Source organism: Gorilla gorilla, chromosome 16 (genome assembly GCF_029281585.2).
Source record: "Gorilla gorilla gorilla isolate KB3781 chromosome 16, NHGRI_mGorGor1-v2.1_pri, whole genome shotgun sequence".
Classification (NCBI taxonomy): domain Eukaryota; kingdom Metazoa; phylum Chordata; class Mammalia; order Primates; family Hominidae; genus Gorilla; species Gorilla gorilla.
The window spans coordinates 52,911,361-52,928,023 of NC_073240.2; the positions used below are offsets into that span (position 1 = coordinate 52,911,361).

The 16,663-nt window shown below is 46.5% G+C and overlaps 1 protein-coding gene across 1 annotated transcript in view; it reads right to left on the bottom strand.

Moving 5' to 3' along the window:
- GNB5 (G protein subunit beta 5) overlaps nt 1-16,663 on the bottom strand; it is a 60,462-nt gene that overhangs the window by 23,942 nt on the left and 19,857 nt on the right. Inside the window, exons 2-4 of the mRNA XM_031002332.3 lie at nt 8,557-8,693; nt 4,505-4,546; nt 2,059-2,135 (exon numbers count right to left, since the gene is read on the bottom strand). Coding sequence (XP_030858192.1) covers nt 2,059-2,135; nt 4,505-4,546; nt 8,557-8,693 — 256 coding nt within the window. The remainder of the gene's footprint in view (nt 1-2,058; nt 2,136-4,504; nt 4,547-8,556; nt 8,694-16,663) is intronic.

Sequence of the window (16,663 nt, forward strand, 5' to 3'; positions counted from 1 at the left end):
GGGAGGCTGAGGCAGGCAGATCACTTGATGTCAGGAGTTCGAGACCACCCTGGCCAACATCGTAAAACCCCATCTCTGCAAAAAAAAAAATACAAAAATTAGCCAGACGTGGTGGTGCACGCCTGTAGTCCCAGCTACTTGGGAGGCTGAGGCAGAAGAATTGCTTGAACCCAGGGGGCAGAGGTTGCAGAGAGCTGAGATCATGCCACTGCACTCCAGCCTGGGTGACAGAGCCAGACTCCATCTCAAAAAATAAAAAGAATGAAATACATGTATGTGAACATGGGCTCCAAAGGGACAAGTGGTCTTGGCCACTGGAAGGAGAGTGAGACTATGTCCCCAAAGCAGCCACCTTAAGGGAAGGGACACTGGAGAAGATGGTTGGTGTGACTGGCTGGAGACGGCTCCAAAGCATTTGCCTGGGGACTTGGGCTTTTCCTCTTTAAAATAAAATTCTTTCTTCCTGATTATAAGGAGAAAAATCCCCATAGTCCCATCATCCAGAAAGAACTACTATTTTATTTGGTATAGTTCCTCCCAGCCTTTATAATATGACTTTTTTTTTCTTTTTTTTTGAGATGGAGTCTCGCTCTCTCCCCCAGGCTGGAGAGCAGTGGTGCGATCTCGGCTCACTGCAAGCTCCGCCTCTCGGGTTCACGCCATTCTCCTGCCTCAGCCTCCCGAGTAGCTGGGACTACAGGCGCCCGCCACTGTGCCTGGCTAATTTTTTTTTATTTTTAGTAGAGACGGGGTTTCACCATGTTAGCCAGAATGGTCTCGATCTCCTGACCTTGTGATCTGCCGGTCTCAGCCTCCCAAAGTGCTGGGATTACAGGCGTGAGCCACCACTCGCCCGGCCTAATATGCCTCTTTTTAAAAACATGGCTGAGATACTGTGGCAGAAATATTTTGAATGGTCTCAGAGTTGTTCAACACAGGGACTGGGAATTATGTCAGTTTCAGTTCTCATTGTCAACCCTGTTAAACTGAGCTCCAGGAGAATAGGGAATAAGGCACACTCTTCCTAGTAATCTTGATGCCCTTTTCACACAGTGTAATTGAGAATTTTCCTTTTTAATGGCTGTATGATATTCCATTCAATTCATGTACCACAATTCACTTAAGTTTTCTTGGATGGGTATGTTGGTTCCTTTTTTCTTTCCTTTTTTGCTTTATTTTATTTTTGAGACAGGGTCTCACTCTCACCCAGGCTGGACTGCAGTGGCATGATCACAGCTTACTGTAGCCTTAATCTCCCAGGCTCAAGCAGTCCTCCCACCTCAGCTTCCAGAATAGCTGGGTCTACAGTAGTATACCACCGCACCCAGCTAATTAGATTTTTTTTTTTTTTTTTTTTTTTTTTTTGTAGAGACAAGGTATTATTACCACATTGCCCAGGCTGGTCTCGAACTCCTGGGCTCAAGTGATCCTCCTGCCTCTGCCTCCCAAAGTACTGGGATTACAGGCAAGAGCCACCACGCCTGGTATTTTTTGCTTCATTTTAAAAAATACTACAATTAATGTCATTGTCCATATGGCTTTTCTATGTTTTGGATCATTCCTTTCAAATGAGTTCCTGGATGTGGAGTCACCAGATCAAAGGCTATCCATTTTTCAAGGCTTCTGACAGACATTACCAAGTTGCTTTCCAAAATGTTTGCAACGTTTATGGTTCTGCCAAAAGCATTTGAGAGAGCAGGAGATAAGTTTGAAATGTAACTACTGTCAGTTTGTAATGAAAATAATTATGAAAGAGAGTTTTATGGTTTTTTTTTTTTTTTTTTAAAGAGATGGGGTCTTGCTATGTTGCCAGGGTGGACTTGAACTCCTGCGCTCAAGTGATCCTCCCACCTCAGCCTCCCAGGTGGCTGGGATTACAAGCAGGCACCACTGTGCTGGCTTATGGTTTCTTCTTTGATCAAGTTCAGGGAAGGATTTAGCATACTGCTAAACAATTAAACAACAAAAACTGTGAGTTCTTGTTTGTTTGTTTTTGCCAAGAGAACAGTATTTTATGGTTAACACAAACTCTGAAAAGCTGCTGTAGCTCCAACTTACCCACAAGCAATGGCACATCCCGATGGGGCATAAGCACATGCCATCACCCACGTGCAGGGCATGGTGACCGCGTGCTCCTGAAACACAGCACAGAGTGAACAACTAGCACTTCCACACAAAAATCTTTTTTTTTTTCTTTTTTTTTGAGATGGAGTCTCACACTGTTGCCCAGGCTAGAGTGCAGTGGCACAATCTCAGCTCACTCCAACATCCACCTCCGGGGTTCAAGCAATTCTCCTATCTCAGCTTCCTAACTGGGATTACAGGCATGCGCCACCATGCCCGGCTAATTTTTGTATTTTTAGTAAAGATGGGGTTTCGCCATGTTGGCCAGGCTGGTCTCGAACTCCTGACTTCAAGTGATCTGCTCACCGTGGCCTCCCAAAGTGCTGGGATTACAGGTGTGAGCCCCCGTGCCCAGCCACAAAAATCTTAATGTTTAAATTTTAGAAAATAAAATCACCAGATGCCTACTGAATTACATTATAGTTTCAAAAGGAAGTGGTACGGGGTAAAGATGGGCTCAAGACTTATGAGGGGACTCTTATAATCAACTTGATGTCACATATTCGAAAAGTTAAAAAGCTCAACTAGCAAAAGCAAAAAAAAAAAACACCCTTCATGTTTTACTTCCTCCTTAATGTCATACTCCCTTTGTTCCTCTGCCTATCAGGGCCCCTTTTCTTTGAAAGGTATGCCCAAATCTCCTTTCAGATATATACTTTTCCTTATTTACTCTGATTTCCATTTTCAAAATATACTCTGGAATGACTTTTTATATTTGTATTTTAAGTTTGTTTACTTGTGAATCTGCAAGAGCCTGTGTCCACTATGAGTCCTAAACCATCCCAGGGAAGGTATGAATGGGTCAGGGGAGGGGAGGGTGATCTTGGGTTGTGCTCACGGATAATGAGAACTGGTAAAATGGAAACATTAAGAACTAAGCACAACAGTCCCTGGCTTCTGGCTTCACAGAGGAAGAATGAGAACCACCGTGGCACACATGGCTGGCCTGCGTGCAGTTGCACATCTTGGTGGTGGTAGAACTAGGACCAGGGTACACGTCTCCCATGGGAATAAAACCTCAGGCTCAGATGTGTTGGAAACATGGCTCTGTTGTTTGCATATCTGCATGCAGGAGGATAGGGGTGACCCAGCCAGCCAGCAGCCAGGGATGGGCGCGCTTAGTTCTTAATGCTTCCAATGTACATTCAAGTGCTGGTGGTCTTTTCTGTTATAATTACATGTGTTTTTGTGGGGAAACACAGGCCCCAATACTGTCTGCCCAAATACTATTGTCGATAGCAGCCTTGTAGGCTTTCAGAGGCCAAGAATAATCTACTGCTCTCCAGAGAACGAGCTGAGGTAGCCACGCTCAGCACAGGGTATCCCAGGCCCCTTTCCTCACAAGTAATGGCTATATTCCCTGCCACGGGCCACAAGTGGCACCCTCGGCTCCCCAGAAATCAGTCTGTGCTCTATGCCAGGATAAGGTGGAAACAGAAGCAACTACACCCCTGCATAGTCCAGAAGGTGCTGAGAGAGACGAAGGCTTCCAAGGAGCTAGGCGCTGTATAGCAAAGCCCTGTGCAGATTGTTGTCATTTTTATTCCTCAGGGGACTGACCATTAGGGACTCGACTCTACAAAATGGTTCTGGACCCTCACTTGACCAGGTCATGTACTGGCTGCTTCCCATGACACTGACTAAACACATTCAACAATGCAGAATATGGCTGCTGTTCACTATGAGACAGAGACAGGTCTCATGTTTTTCATAGCATAAAGGAAGGCTTTCTAAATAAATATAGGAATTCTTATTTAATACACAATACTCTTTATTGTAAATGCCAATGCAATGCAGCTGGTCCAGCATACCTGCACATACGTTTTGGTCTTATCTTTCATTAAGAGCTAAAATTTAAATCTAAGTTGAGCTGTGCATGCCCAAGCCAGACTTGCAAGGGGATCAGACTGCATCACAGGGTAGCTCTGCCCAGTCCCACTGCAGCCTCATCTTCCCCACCGCAGCCTCATCTTCCCCACCCTCCATGTGTTCATTCCCACAGGGCTATGGAGTCTGGTCAAAGAGAGGGGAGAGAGAATGGAGAATTTTGGTGCCTCTTATCACTCAGAAGACAAATAGTACATGCAGTTGCACATGTGGATGCAAGTTTTCCATGCTTTGCCCATTCCCATGTTGGTATTGGCAGCCCCTATGGTGGCTCTAATAGTCCTCTTGGGGCGAGAGGGGAATAAATGCTGCAATGGGCTGGCTGAGCTGTTCAAACACGGATAGGCCTTCTTGGGGTTTCCATCCGTAGAGGCAACTGCTTGCAGGGATACATGGAGAGAAATCAGGACAGGGCCGGGCAGCTGGACCAGAGCACCTTTAAGTAGGCTGGGATTCTGAAGCGTCTATAACGTGGCTGGGAACAATGCCTCACCTTGTTCGTGGTGAAGGAATCCCACACGATCACCTTCCCATCCTGGAGGGAGAAGAGCAAACAGTTTAGGGGTTGTCAAGTTCTTACAGATTACTGCTGAGAATTCCTCATAAAAGCTGTGTCCAGCAGGGCAGTGTGAAGTAGAAAGCCAGAATGAGGATCTGGATAATCAAGACCCCCTAACCTATCCATGAAAAAAAGTGGGGTGAGTGCAGGAGGGGCTGGATGTTCCAGCAGAGCCAAAGGATCAGTTCTCAACCTTACATTCCTTGGAAAGATACAACTACAGGAAACAACACGCAGACACTTCTTTCATACCATTTACAAACCACGCACAAATTGTTGGTACACTATCGTCACCTGCCATACCCCAAATGTCAACAAATTATACAGGGGAAAGATAAAGCTGACATTACCTTTAGGCACCTGACAGGTAAATAATAAATCTTTTTCTCCCACAACATCTCCACTGCTTTGTCCTTTCCCCCATTTGCTTTGGAGTCCATGGTCCCTGCGGCACCACCCAGGAACCCCCCTCCCCATTCTCTGTCCATTTCTCTGCCAGGGACAGCTGCAGAGGGGGCTGTATGGGCCTGAGATCAGTCTAATTCCTCCAGGTGCTCACAGATGTCACAGCTCCAGCTCTGACATTTCACACCTACACTGAGAACAACATGCAATATTCACCCATCGTGGTGGGAACCCCTGTGGGCAGCCAATCAGTAAGCAAACAGCACTCCCTGCCAGGGTGAACGCAGAGCTGGCCCTGCCACAGAGAATGCTGCCACTTTCACTGTAACCCAGCTTGGCCTCCCATGGGTGTGGGTTGTGACTACAGCATCATCTATTTGTAATGAAAACCCATTAGAGGTAAATCCATGTGAGCCCTGGTCCCTGCAAAGCAGTCCTCTGCCCAGACCATGGCATGCAGGTCGCTGGGCAGGCAGTGGAAGAGGATCAGATCCTCAGGGATTGGAAATCTACAGCCTCTATGGCAGGCTCAATTTTTTAATCACTCAAGCCATTTGGGGCCAAACTTTGGTGAATGAGGTGGCAGAGATATGGATGGAAAACATCACTTAAGGGCAGAAGCAAGATCGGATCTGCAGTGACATAGCTGCTTGCTTTGCATGAGCTGACGGAAGATTTCTGTGTTAATGCCATGCATGGCAGATGGACCCTGAAGCAAGGTCAAATTTGGTGGTTTGGGGGCCTTCTGAGATTCCAAAGCACATTGGTTCTTCTGGTCTAATTCTGCCTAAATGGCCACACACAGTGTGTGGGGTGGATTCAGTAAGCCTTTAGCGCAGAAACTGGAGTGGGGCCACACGCCTGTATCATGGGGTCCTCCACACCTGGAGCCCCTGATGGCTGGGGACTGGTTCCTTGCATTGCCCACATCAGCGACCACGTTAGGGGCTTCTTCCACCTCACTGCCTGCCTGTCCCCCATGTGTGCTCTGGAGTCCCTGTGTGTGCCACCCACTGTGTGCTCTGGCGTCTCATTAAACTAAGTGTGGTCTCCTCGGTGAGCACAGATTTATGTGCAGGGGCCTACGTACCCAGAGAGAATGTGCCTCTATCCCCAAGCCTTAATCCCACATGGCTGGGGTGACTACTCTCCTGCATCTAAGCAGGAAGGCTGTTGATGAGTCCAAGTCTGTTCCAGAGGCTTCCTGCTTTCCAGCCTCCTCCCCACACCCACATCCACCTCTTCCTGCTCTGGAGCAGGGAGGGAGGACAGGACCCAGCCCTGCTGAAGGTCCTCCCTCCCAACAGCAGTATGTGAGTGACAGAAAACCCAACACAAAGCCTACCTTGTCTGGATTTAAGAAGTCAAAAGGCTAGAGAGCAACATGGATATCCTGATAAGCACCTTATAAGAATAAGCTCTTGAAAAAGACTAGAAAGAAGTGCTCTAAAATAATAATAATGGGCAGGGCAAGGTGGCTCACATCTATAATCTCAGTGCTTTCGGAGGCTGAGGCAGGAGGATCATTCGAGCCCAGGAGGTCAAGGCTGAAGTGAGCTGCACTCCAGCCTGGGTAACAGAGTGAGACCCCATCTCAAGAAAAGAAAAAAGAAAAAGAAAAAAATAATAATGGTTGTGACAGGATGGTGGGAGTAAAAGGTTTTTATTTGTTTGTTTCTTTAATGTGGTAGAATACATAAGTGATAAATTTATTTTGATCTTAAAAAAAAAGCAAGTGCAATGTGACATACTAGATTTATAGGTAATCTAGGAGAGTAATAACATTTGTCCTATCAAACGCAAAACTGACACAGATGTTACAGTTTGTGGATTATCTAGAGCATATCCAGTTTTACAAGGGTTATAAAAAAAAGCAAACCAACCTGCTTTTGGAAAAACTGAGCACAAGGCAGGGGTTGGGAGAAACCTATGCTGATCACAAAAATATGATTTATAGAATATCTTTTTTTTTTTTGACAAAAAAAACCAGTCTCGCTCTGTTGCCTAGGCTGGAGTGCAGTGGCATGGTCTCAGCTCACTGCAACCTCCGCCTCCTAGGTTCAAGCAATTCTCCTGCCTCAGCCTTCCAAGTAGCTGGGATTACAGGCTCCCACCACCATGCCCAGCTAATTTTTGTATTTTTTAGTAGAGACGAGCTTTCACCATGTTGGCCAGGTTAGTCTTGAACTCCTGACCTCAGGTGATCCATCCGCCTCGGCCTCCCAAAGTGCTGGGATTACAGGCGTGAGCCACCATGCCCGGCTGAATATCTCTTTTTTTTTTTTTTTTGAGACAGGGTCTCACTGTGTTGCCCAGGCTGGAGTGCAATGGCATAATCTCAGCTCACTGCAGCCTTGACCTCCTACACCCAAACGATACTCCCACCTCAGCCTCCCAAGTAGCTGGCACTACAGGCACGCACCACCATGCCCAGCTGATTCTGTATTTCTATTTTTATAAAGACGAGGTCTCACCATTTGGTCTCGAACTCCTGGATTCAAGTGATCCTCCTGCCTTGGCCTCCCAAAGTGCTGGGATTATAGGCATGAACCACTATAACCAGCCTATAGAATATGTCACGTGACTTCAGTTTATAGCTTTATGTTCAATACATGTTACATAAAAATAGACATCAAAAGTACTAAGCTGTGGGAGCCAGACTCCAAGTGAGTCCCAAATCATTCCAGCCTCTTGATAGTCACACTTTTCTATAGTCTCTTTCCTCTTTGTATCAGGGTTGTTCTGTGTGACCAACAGAATACAACAGGAGCAATGGACTGTCACCTCTGAGGCCAGGTCATGAAATATGGCATGGCCCTGCCTCTGCCCCTTCTTGTGGATCACTCGCTCTGGGAGAGGCCAGCTACCATGTTGTGAGCAGGTCCAATGGTGAGGAACTGAGGCCTCCAGCCAAGAGCCATGTGAACAGGGAACCCTGGAAGTAAGTCTCCACCTTAGTCCAGCTGTCGGCCACCACAGCCCCGACCAACATCTTCACACAACCTCACAAACCACCTGAGCCCGAACCACCCAATGGAGCCACTCCCAGATGCCTGACTCTCAGAAAACATGCGAGATAATTAAGCTGCTAAATTTGGGGGTAATTTTTTGGAGGAATAGATAACTAATAAATAATATATAAAGTAAACTGTAAATGATATGATTTTTAAAATTGTATTTTACAAGATCTGTATCTTAACATTGTTCTTTACGACATAAGAATTGCTAAGCTCCTTAAATTGAAAGAAAGTCATTGATAGAATCTTACGCCCTCAATTTGGAAAAAAAAGAAACTATTTAAAAACTGGTTTCATTTACAAATAAGACTTTGAAATTATTTTCAATGGTTCATCATATTGGTTACATATAGTCTACACTGTTTCAACTATTACCAACTTTAAATCTACCCAAATTAGTGAAGTTCTATAATATGTGAGAGTTCTTTATGCTAAATCACATCCTTTGGAGAATGAGCAAAGTCACAAAGATCAGAAAAGCGCTTTTGGAAAGGGACAGCTCTCCTCCCCCTTAGCTATAAAATCCAAAACCCGCTCACCTGTTATGCAGCAGGTGTGACATACCTGTGACGAGCTCACGATCCTCCTCTTATCTTTGCACCAGTCCATGCACAGGACTTTGTTCCCATGGCCTTTGAGGGTCCTTCTGGTCTTCATGACAAACTGCCCCAGGGCCTCCACCCGCTCCGCCACCTGGTGCACTGGAAGGACAAGGCCATAGTCAGTCCCCTTGCTAAGGACCAGGTTCTGGGCTTTGGGCTGGCACAGCACAGACATATGTTCCGCAGAGGGAGGCAGCCCCATGGGCTTCCTCCATAACAAGCCACAGCTTGATTCTCTGATTCCTTACCATTGCATCCTAGCAGCACTCCTTCTTTTAAGATCAGTGGAGGGTAGAGACAATACTGCCATTCTCTCTTTGTGTTTAAGACCCTACATTTTTCAAAGCAGTTTTATCTATGCATGTTGAGGGATTAACAACAAGACCACCTCATATTCATAAAGCACTACATAAAATTATTCCCTTTAAGGGCCACAGCTCTAAGAGGAGGGCAGGACGGGCAGGGGAGTGAGACTGCTATGCCCATTTAGCAGATGGGGAAACTGAGACTCAGAGAGGTTATCTGGCTAAGACAAGTTCATACAATTAACAGCGAACCAGGCTGGGGCTTCTAGTTCTCCTGCCTACCACTCTCTCATCACAAGGAAAACTGACTTTACAAAACTGTTCCAACAGGACTATAAGGTACACCCTGCAGCTCTAGAGCTTGCCGTGTCTAGCTGACCCTCTGTGTGCCTAGCACTGGCCTGGACATGGCAGGTACCTCATACACATGGCGCAGGAAAGAATGAACCAGCAAACTGCCAAGCAAGCTGTCTGCAAACTGCACACCTGTGAGTTTACTGAAAAACCTAGTGTCCACAGAAATCAATGCAATGTCCTAAAAGTCTGAATACATGATCCACTCACAGCACTACCTACACCAGAAAGGAGATCCAAAAGTCAATCTCTCAGGGCTGGGACCACACCTTCTTTCCTGAGGCCAAGGGCAGGCTTTCTAGGGGCTTGTAGAGAAGCTGAGACTGATGAGTCTGAGAGGGACAAGTTTGTAGGAAGTAGCTGGAAAGCCACAAAGACCAGCTGGTCCAGGCCCTTCATCATGCAGGGGAGGACGCCGAGGTCTGCAGGGATCCCACGGCCGCTCTCCACTTCCCTCTCTCGTTGGTGGCTATGTGAGGAGAAGCCAGGGCTCTGAACTGTCCATCTACATCTTCTTCCTTGAAACCTCCCAGCTGGCCTTTCTCCAGGTAGGTGAGGAGGGAAGAGGGCATTTTCAGGGGGGAACAGCCTACGCAAACAGACAGAGGAACAGGGTGGGAAGAGGCAAGGCAGCTGCCCCTCATGTCTTCCCAGGGAGCTGCTGAGGCTTGATGGGGCCGTGGCCCATTTCCCTTCAAATGGAAGCCTGTGCCGACAGGGGCCAACTCTGTGGTCTGAGTCCTGTGACAGCAGCGTCCCTTCCTGGGAAATCCTTCCTCCCATCCTTCCCTCCCCAAAATGCTTCAGTGTGTATGTCCTAAAAACAATGAACTCTCTTAAATAACCAAAGTGTAATCATCAAAATTAGAAAATTAATGCTGAAACAACACTAATCTACAGACTTATTGAGATACTGCCTATTGTCCAAATAATAACCTTCACAGCAAAAGAAAATCCACGGTCATAGATTGCATTCAGTTGCATGTTTAGCCTCCAGTTATATTTAGCCTCCAGTTATTTGGCTGCTTCTTGTAATGTGGTTTAATGCTTCCTTGAGATTAGCTTGGGTAAAACACATTTGGCAGGGACACAGAGATGGGGTGCTGAGCTAATGTCACTGCATCCCACCTGGGCACATGAGTCCCACTGCTGGTGGGGTCACCGGGGATCATCTGGTTAAGGGGGCACCTGCCAGGTCTCTCCACTGGAGAGTTACCATTTTATCTTTTGTAATGAAAAGTGTCTTGTTAGGGAGGTACTCTGAGGCTATGTAAACATCATGTTACCCCTCAAACCTCAACGGCCTTATTTTAATTCCACTAATGATTCTGGCCTGAATGAGTGATTGTGATGATGGCTGGCAAGTGGTGATCGTTCTCAGTCCATCCTTCCCTCTGCATTCATTAGTCAGCTTTCTAAGGACGAGCTCTGCCTCCTCTCCTAGTTATTTATTTATTCATTCATTTACATTAGTAGAGACTCATGGGTTCTTACTTTATTCAAGAGGTTGTAATCCATTACTAATACTATTGACTTTGATCTTCAAATTGTCCCAGGTGATGGGGAGCCCCGTCAAGCAGGTTCCCGTGACCTTCTGACATGTCCCCCTCATAGTCTGAGCACTTCTCATTCCAAGCTTCCATTGTTCCTTCCCTGTCCTTGCTCAAATCAGCTGTTTCTCCATGGAACTAAAAGTTCCTTTTAGTTGCCTCATTTCCTTGTGATAAAAGAGCAAAGTTGCACATGGGCTAAAAGTCTTTGTGAAAACCCAAACTGTAAAAATACTTGCTAAACTAGGCCAGGCACAGTGGCTCACGCCTGTAATCCCAGCACTTTGGGAGGCCAAGGTAGGTGGATTGCTTGAGCTCAGGAGTCTGAGATCAGCCTGGGCAACATGGTGAAACCGTCTCTACCAAAAATACAAAAACTTGGCTGGATGTGGTGGCACATATCTGTGGTCCCAGTTACTTGGGAGGCCGAGGTGGGAGAACTGCTTGAGCCCAGGCGCAAAGGTCGCAGTGGGCAGAGGTCGCAGTGAGCTGAGATTGCGCCACTGCACTCCAGCCTGGGTGACAGAGCTAGACCTTGTCTAAAAATACAAACAAACAAAACAAAAACCTTGCTAAACTCTAAAGTGCTACATGAATGTTCAGTTATTATGCCATTGCTTCTGCTAAAACATTGCATTATTTACTGCCACAAACAGCATATTTGTCTTTTACAGATACGTTCTTTACAAAATACATCGAATGAAGTTTAAAAATAGATTGAATTTTCCAAATTCTTTTTTTTTTTTTTGAGACGGAGTCTCGCTCTGTCGCCCAGGCTGGAGTGCAGTGGCGCAATCTCAGCTCACTGCAAGCTCCGCCTCCCGGGTTCACGCCATTCTCCTGCCTCAGCCTCCCAAGTAGCTAGGACTACAGGCGCCCGCCACCACTCCCGGCTAATTTTTTGTATTTTTAGTAGAGACGGGGTTTCACCCAGTTAGACCAGGATGGTCTCAATCTCCTGACCTTGTGATCCACCTGCCTCGGCCTCCCAAAGTGCTGGGATTACAGGCGTGAGCCACGGCACCCAGCCTGATTCTTATAGGCCTTTTTTTTTTTTTTTTTGAGTCGGAGTCTCGCTGTGTCACCCAGGCTGGAGTGCAGTGGTGCCATCTTGGCTCACTGCAACCTCTACCTCCCGGGTTCAAGTGATTCTCCTGCCTCAGCCTCCAGACTAGTTGGGATTACAGGCATGTACAACCATGCCCAGCTAATTTTTGTATTTTTAGCAGAGACAGCTTTCACCATGTTGGCCAGGATGGTCTCGATCAACTGACCTCGTGATCAACCCACCTCCACCTCCCAAAGTGCTGGGATTACAGGAGTGAGCCAGCGCGCCCAGCCATATAGGCCTTTTATATAAGGCTCTATCGGCCCAGAGTTGTGAGCATATTTTATTTAGTATTTTACTTAGAAATTTTACATCAATATTATTGCTGCTTCCCCCAATTCAGCATTAGGATAGCCATAGCTTTTTGATCATTTCCCTTTTAATAAAAAAGATGATTCACCCAACCAAAATAGGGCCCTCCTTACATAATGTGAATTTGAATAGATCCCAACTATTAATTATTTTTTCTCACTACATTTTTTCTTCCCACATGTAGATCACTGCCAACCCACTCCATCCTGTTTCTATCTGCCAAATTTTGCATCCACTGAATTAAAACAAATTTTAAAAATTAAATATTAGGAAGTTAAAAAAAAGACCTGGAAATGAGCTGAATATGTGCTGGGTATTATTTGTGCGAACTTGGTTCAGGACACATGTAGTTTCCCCTTTGCCTTCTGGAGGACCATTCCTCCAGGATTTAATTTTTTTTTTTAATGTTGAATATAACCGGCTGGTTTCTATAATAAGAATTTGCTAGAATATAATGGCAACCTGTTAAGAAATTCCACTAGCTCTAGGAAGACAGGAGTGCTGTCTTGTTTGATCTTCTTCAGAGGCAAAACTGGAGCAAAGCAGTTAAAAATCCAGGCTCTGGATTTGGGGTCTTGGGTCAAAGCCTGGCTCTGCCGCACACCAGCTGCACAACCTCGAGCAAATCATGTACTTTCTTGCCACCTCTCTTCCCCTGTGGGGTTGTGGGGACAACTATTCAAGCCTGGCATAAAGGGAACACTTCATAAGGGTTGGCTATGACATTCTCCAGCATGGCATACAGTGAGTACCCAGTAATATTTACTGAAGGAATAAATGAAATGCTTAGTATTTATTAAACTTCAATCAACGGTAGCAATCCTAAGCAGCAGTTTTTGGTGGGCGAACAAAACAATGCCTCTTTGCCTTCTTTTTCTGTACCTCTCCCTATCCCTAATCTATCATCCCTACTTCAGCTGTCAAGCAACTCACCAATTTAACAGGGCACGCTCACTAGCACTGGGAGTGGGAGGCACACACATGGTTTCAGACCTATTTTCTGATCCAAGGAGCTCACCAACATTTTTTTTTTTTTTTAAAGTTCCTTTTTTCTCTTTTCCCCCTCCTGGCCCTATCCTGTTCCCTGAGCAACTTGGATTTGGTCTTTACCACGCACAAACCCTTACACCATTTAGATACAGCTCAAACTTTTCCCTAGTTCATTCCAGTTCAGTCTGTGCCAGCCTCTGGGACCACCCAGGTATATGAGAGTCAGTCCCTGACCTCACTGTAGTTCAGAGTCAAGGGAAGAGATGGAGCCATAATGATGATTTCCATACAACGTGGGAGGTGCTAAGCTAGATGTGTGGACACAAGAAGCTTCTGTCCCAGAGGATGGGGCACTGCACTGGGTCTTTTGGGGTGGTATCTGAGCTCAGATGAAAGGATAAAAAGGTGAGTCAGATGAGAGGAGGTCCTAGGTGGGTACGCTAAGCTGAGGAAATGGCAAAAGCAAAGGCCCAACAATAATACTGATCTAAAATTTTTACATCAATATTTTTTAGGGGTGGAATAAACAACCTGATTGCAGAGCAAGGGGTAGGTGCAGGCAATTAATGGCGCTGTACACCCATGACAGAGCTCATTTATCCCACTGTGACAGCAGCCTGCTGTCATCAGAAGAGTGGCATGGTCAGATCTGCCTTCTCATGACTATCTGTGGCTGCAGCGTTGGAGGACAGCGTCGATGGAGACAACACTGGAGGAGGGAAACCAGGGAAGAGACTGCTCTTCTTTGGCAGCCCCCTCTCCAGCAGACACACCATCTGCTGCACCACGCTTCTTTGTGGTCCCTCCAAGGTCAGACTGGAACAGCCTAGAAACTGCTCCCTGTCCCTGGATGTTCTCCTTCCCATGTCCAGGGAGAGGACGCTTGCCTCTGTGGCCTCCCTGCTCAGTTGCGTCCTCTGAAGCTTGAGATGCTGAATATTCTGGATGCCAGTCCAGACCAAGGAATCCGAATCAAAGTCATGGCTGGAACTCAAGAGCAAGTGTAGGCCAGTGAATGTTTGCTGCTTGAATGATGGTTCCAGAATCTCTACTATGTGCCAAGAGCTGTGCCAGATGCTTGGGTACAGAAAAGAGTAAGACAGTCTTTGCTCTTACTGAGCTCACAGTCTGGAGGGGGCAGACAGGTCAGCACCCAGGTAACAACTACAGTGCAGTGCGATGGTGGCTGACAGAGGCTGTCACCCAGGGTCAGGGAGCCAGAGGGGAACAGGGTTGACTCCGCTGGCAGGCATGGTCATTAGAGGTGATGTCACTGAAGCCTGGTTTGAAGGATGCATAGGAGTTGGGGTGGAAAAGGGTAGGTGGGAAATTAGCTTTTTTTTTTTTTTTTTTTTTGAGATGGAGTCTCACTCTGTTGCCCAGGCTGGAGTGCAATGGTGTGATCTTGGCTCACTGTAACCTCTGCCTCCTGGGTTCAAGCGATTCTCCTGTCTCAGCCTCCTGAGTAGCTGGGATTCCAGGCCCATGCCACCACACCTGGCTAATTTTTGTATTTTTAGTAGAGATGGGGTTTCACCATGTTGGCCAGGCCGGTCTTGAACTCCTGACCTCAGGAGATCCACCCGCCTCTGCCTCCCAAAGTGTTGGGATTACAGGCATGAGCTACCGTGCCCGGCCGGGAAATTAGCTTCTTAATGTCTACTTTAGCTGCTGTTTCTTAGGAAAATGGCAGACAATGACCCAATCCATGGGAGTGTTCTGAGGTTCAACTGAGAAGGCAAATTAAAGTGCCTAACAGGCAGCTGGCAGCCCAGGAGTGGCAAATCTAGAGTTGGTGTACTAGGAGCTGCGAACTAGAAGACTGGAAACAACATGACCCGGAGAGCAACGGGGCTTTTGAAATGGAGGAGCCATGAAAACTAGAGATCATGTTTAGAATAGCAGAGAAGGGGTGAATGAAAAGAGGGGTTGTGAATGGAGAGATGGTTTTGTCTTGATTGCCTTTTATAGAATTATAGAAGTAAATGTATATTCATTGAAAATAATCATAAAATAAAAATATATGGTCACTTATAATTCTGCTTAGCCTGACCATTCTTATCATTTGGTGTGCACCCTTCCAGCCTTTCCTCCACATATGTGCACACACATATATATGTGTATAAGCAGACAACATGCCACATAAAATTTGGGGGACTACAGGCATGGGATTACAGGTGTGAGCTGCCACACCCAGCCTATCATTTTTAATGACTCCATAACATTCCACTGTATACACATACTATAATCTCTGAATCTCCTACTGGTGGACACTTACTTTGTCCCAGGGCTACCATGATACCCTTGTACTGTATTATCTCCTTAGATAAATTCCAATTCGTGGAATTATTAAGTCAAAGGGAAAGCATATTTTTTAAGGCTTTTGATGTATGTTACCAATATCCACCATTGATTGTGTGTCTCCTGGGTGACGGGCACTGGGCTGAGTGCTTTACACAACAGCCTGAGGACAAAGGCTTTATCTCCATTTCTACAGATGAGGAGCCTGGAGCTCAGAGAGGCTAAGGACCTCATGCACACATACTTGGATCCCTAAGAACATTTACATACCTTCAATAATGGGAGAATCTGTGGGCGGGTAGCTATCATTATTTAGAAAATCAAGGAGTAGGTGAGGCATTTACAATGGCTTCTTAGTCCAGGAGACATCCTAACTTTGGATCCTCCATGCCTCTTTCTTTTTTTGAGACAGAGTCTCGCTCTGTTGCCCAGGCTGGAGTGCAGTGGTGTGATCTTGGCTCACTGCAACCTCCACCTCCCAGGTTCAAGCAATTCTCATGCCTCAGCCTCTCAAGCAGCTGGGATTACAGGCACGTACTACCACGCCCGGCTAATTTTTGTATTTTTTTTAGTAGAGATGGGGTTCTACCATGTTGCCCAGGTTGGTCTCGAAGTCCTGGCCTCAAGTGGTCCACCCACCTCAGCCTCCCAAAGGGCTGGGATTACAGGTGTGAGCCACCGTGCCCAGCCATACCTCTTTGAGGTAGCCAGATCAATGGGTCACAGAGCTAGAGAGCCTAGATCAGGAGTGAAGAAACCTGCCTGGGTCTTGGCTTGGCAGCCACTTGGCTGGAAGAATCATGGAAAGTTAGAGCCAGAAGAGACCTGAATGACTCAACAAGCAAGGACTGAGCACCTTTCGCAGGCTGGCCCTGTGCTGCGTGTCAGGCTGAACACGATGGATGGGTCCCAACTGGATGGCACTTAGAGTTGGATAACCACGTGGACCGGTAGTCTTCAAGCTCCCATTTTACCTGTAGAAGTCTCCCCCAACTGCCTCTGCTTTGGCTCATGGACAAAATCTTACCAGAAGTCCAATAAGGAAAACAGATGAAGGCAGAGCTGAGCTGGTGAACAGTGGAGGGAGGGTGACGGCCAGACGCGAAGGCACATCTACCCCTAAATTCCAAATATCACGTCTACCCCTGG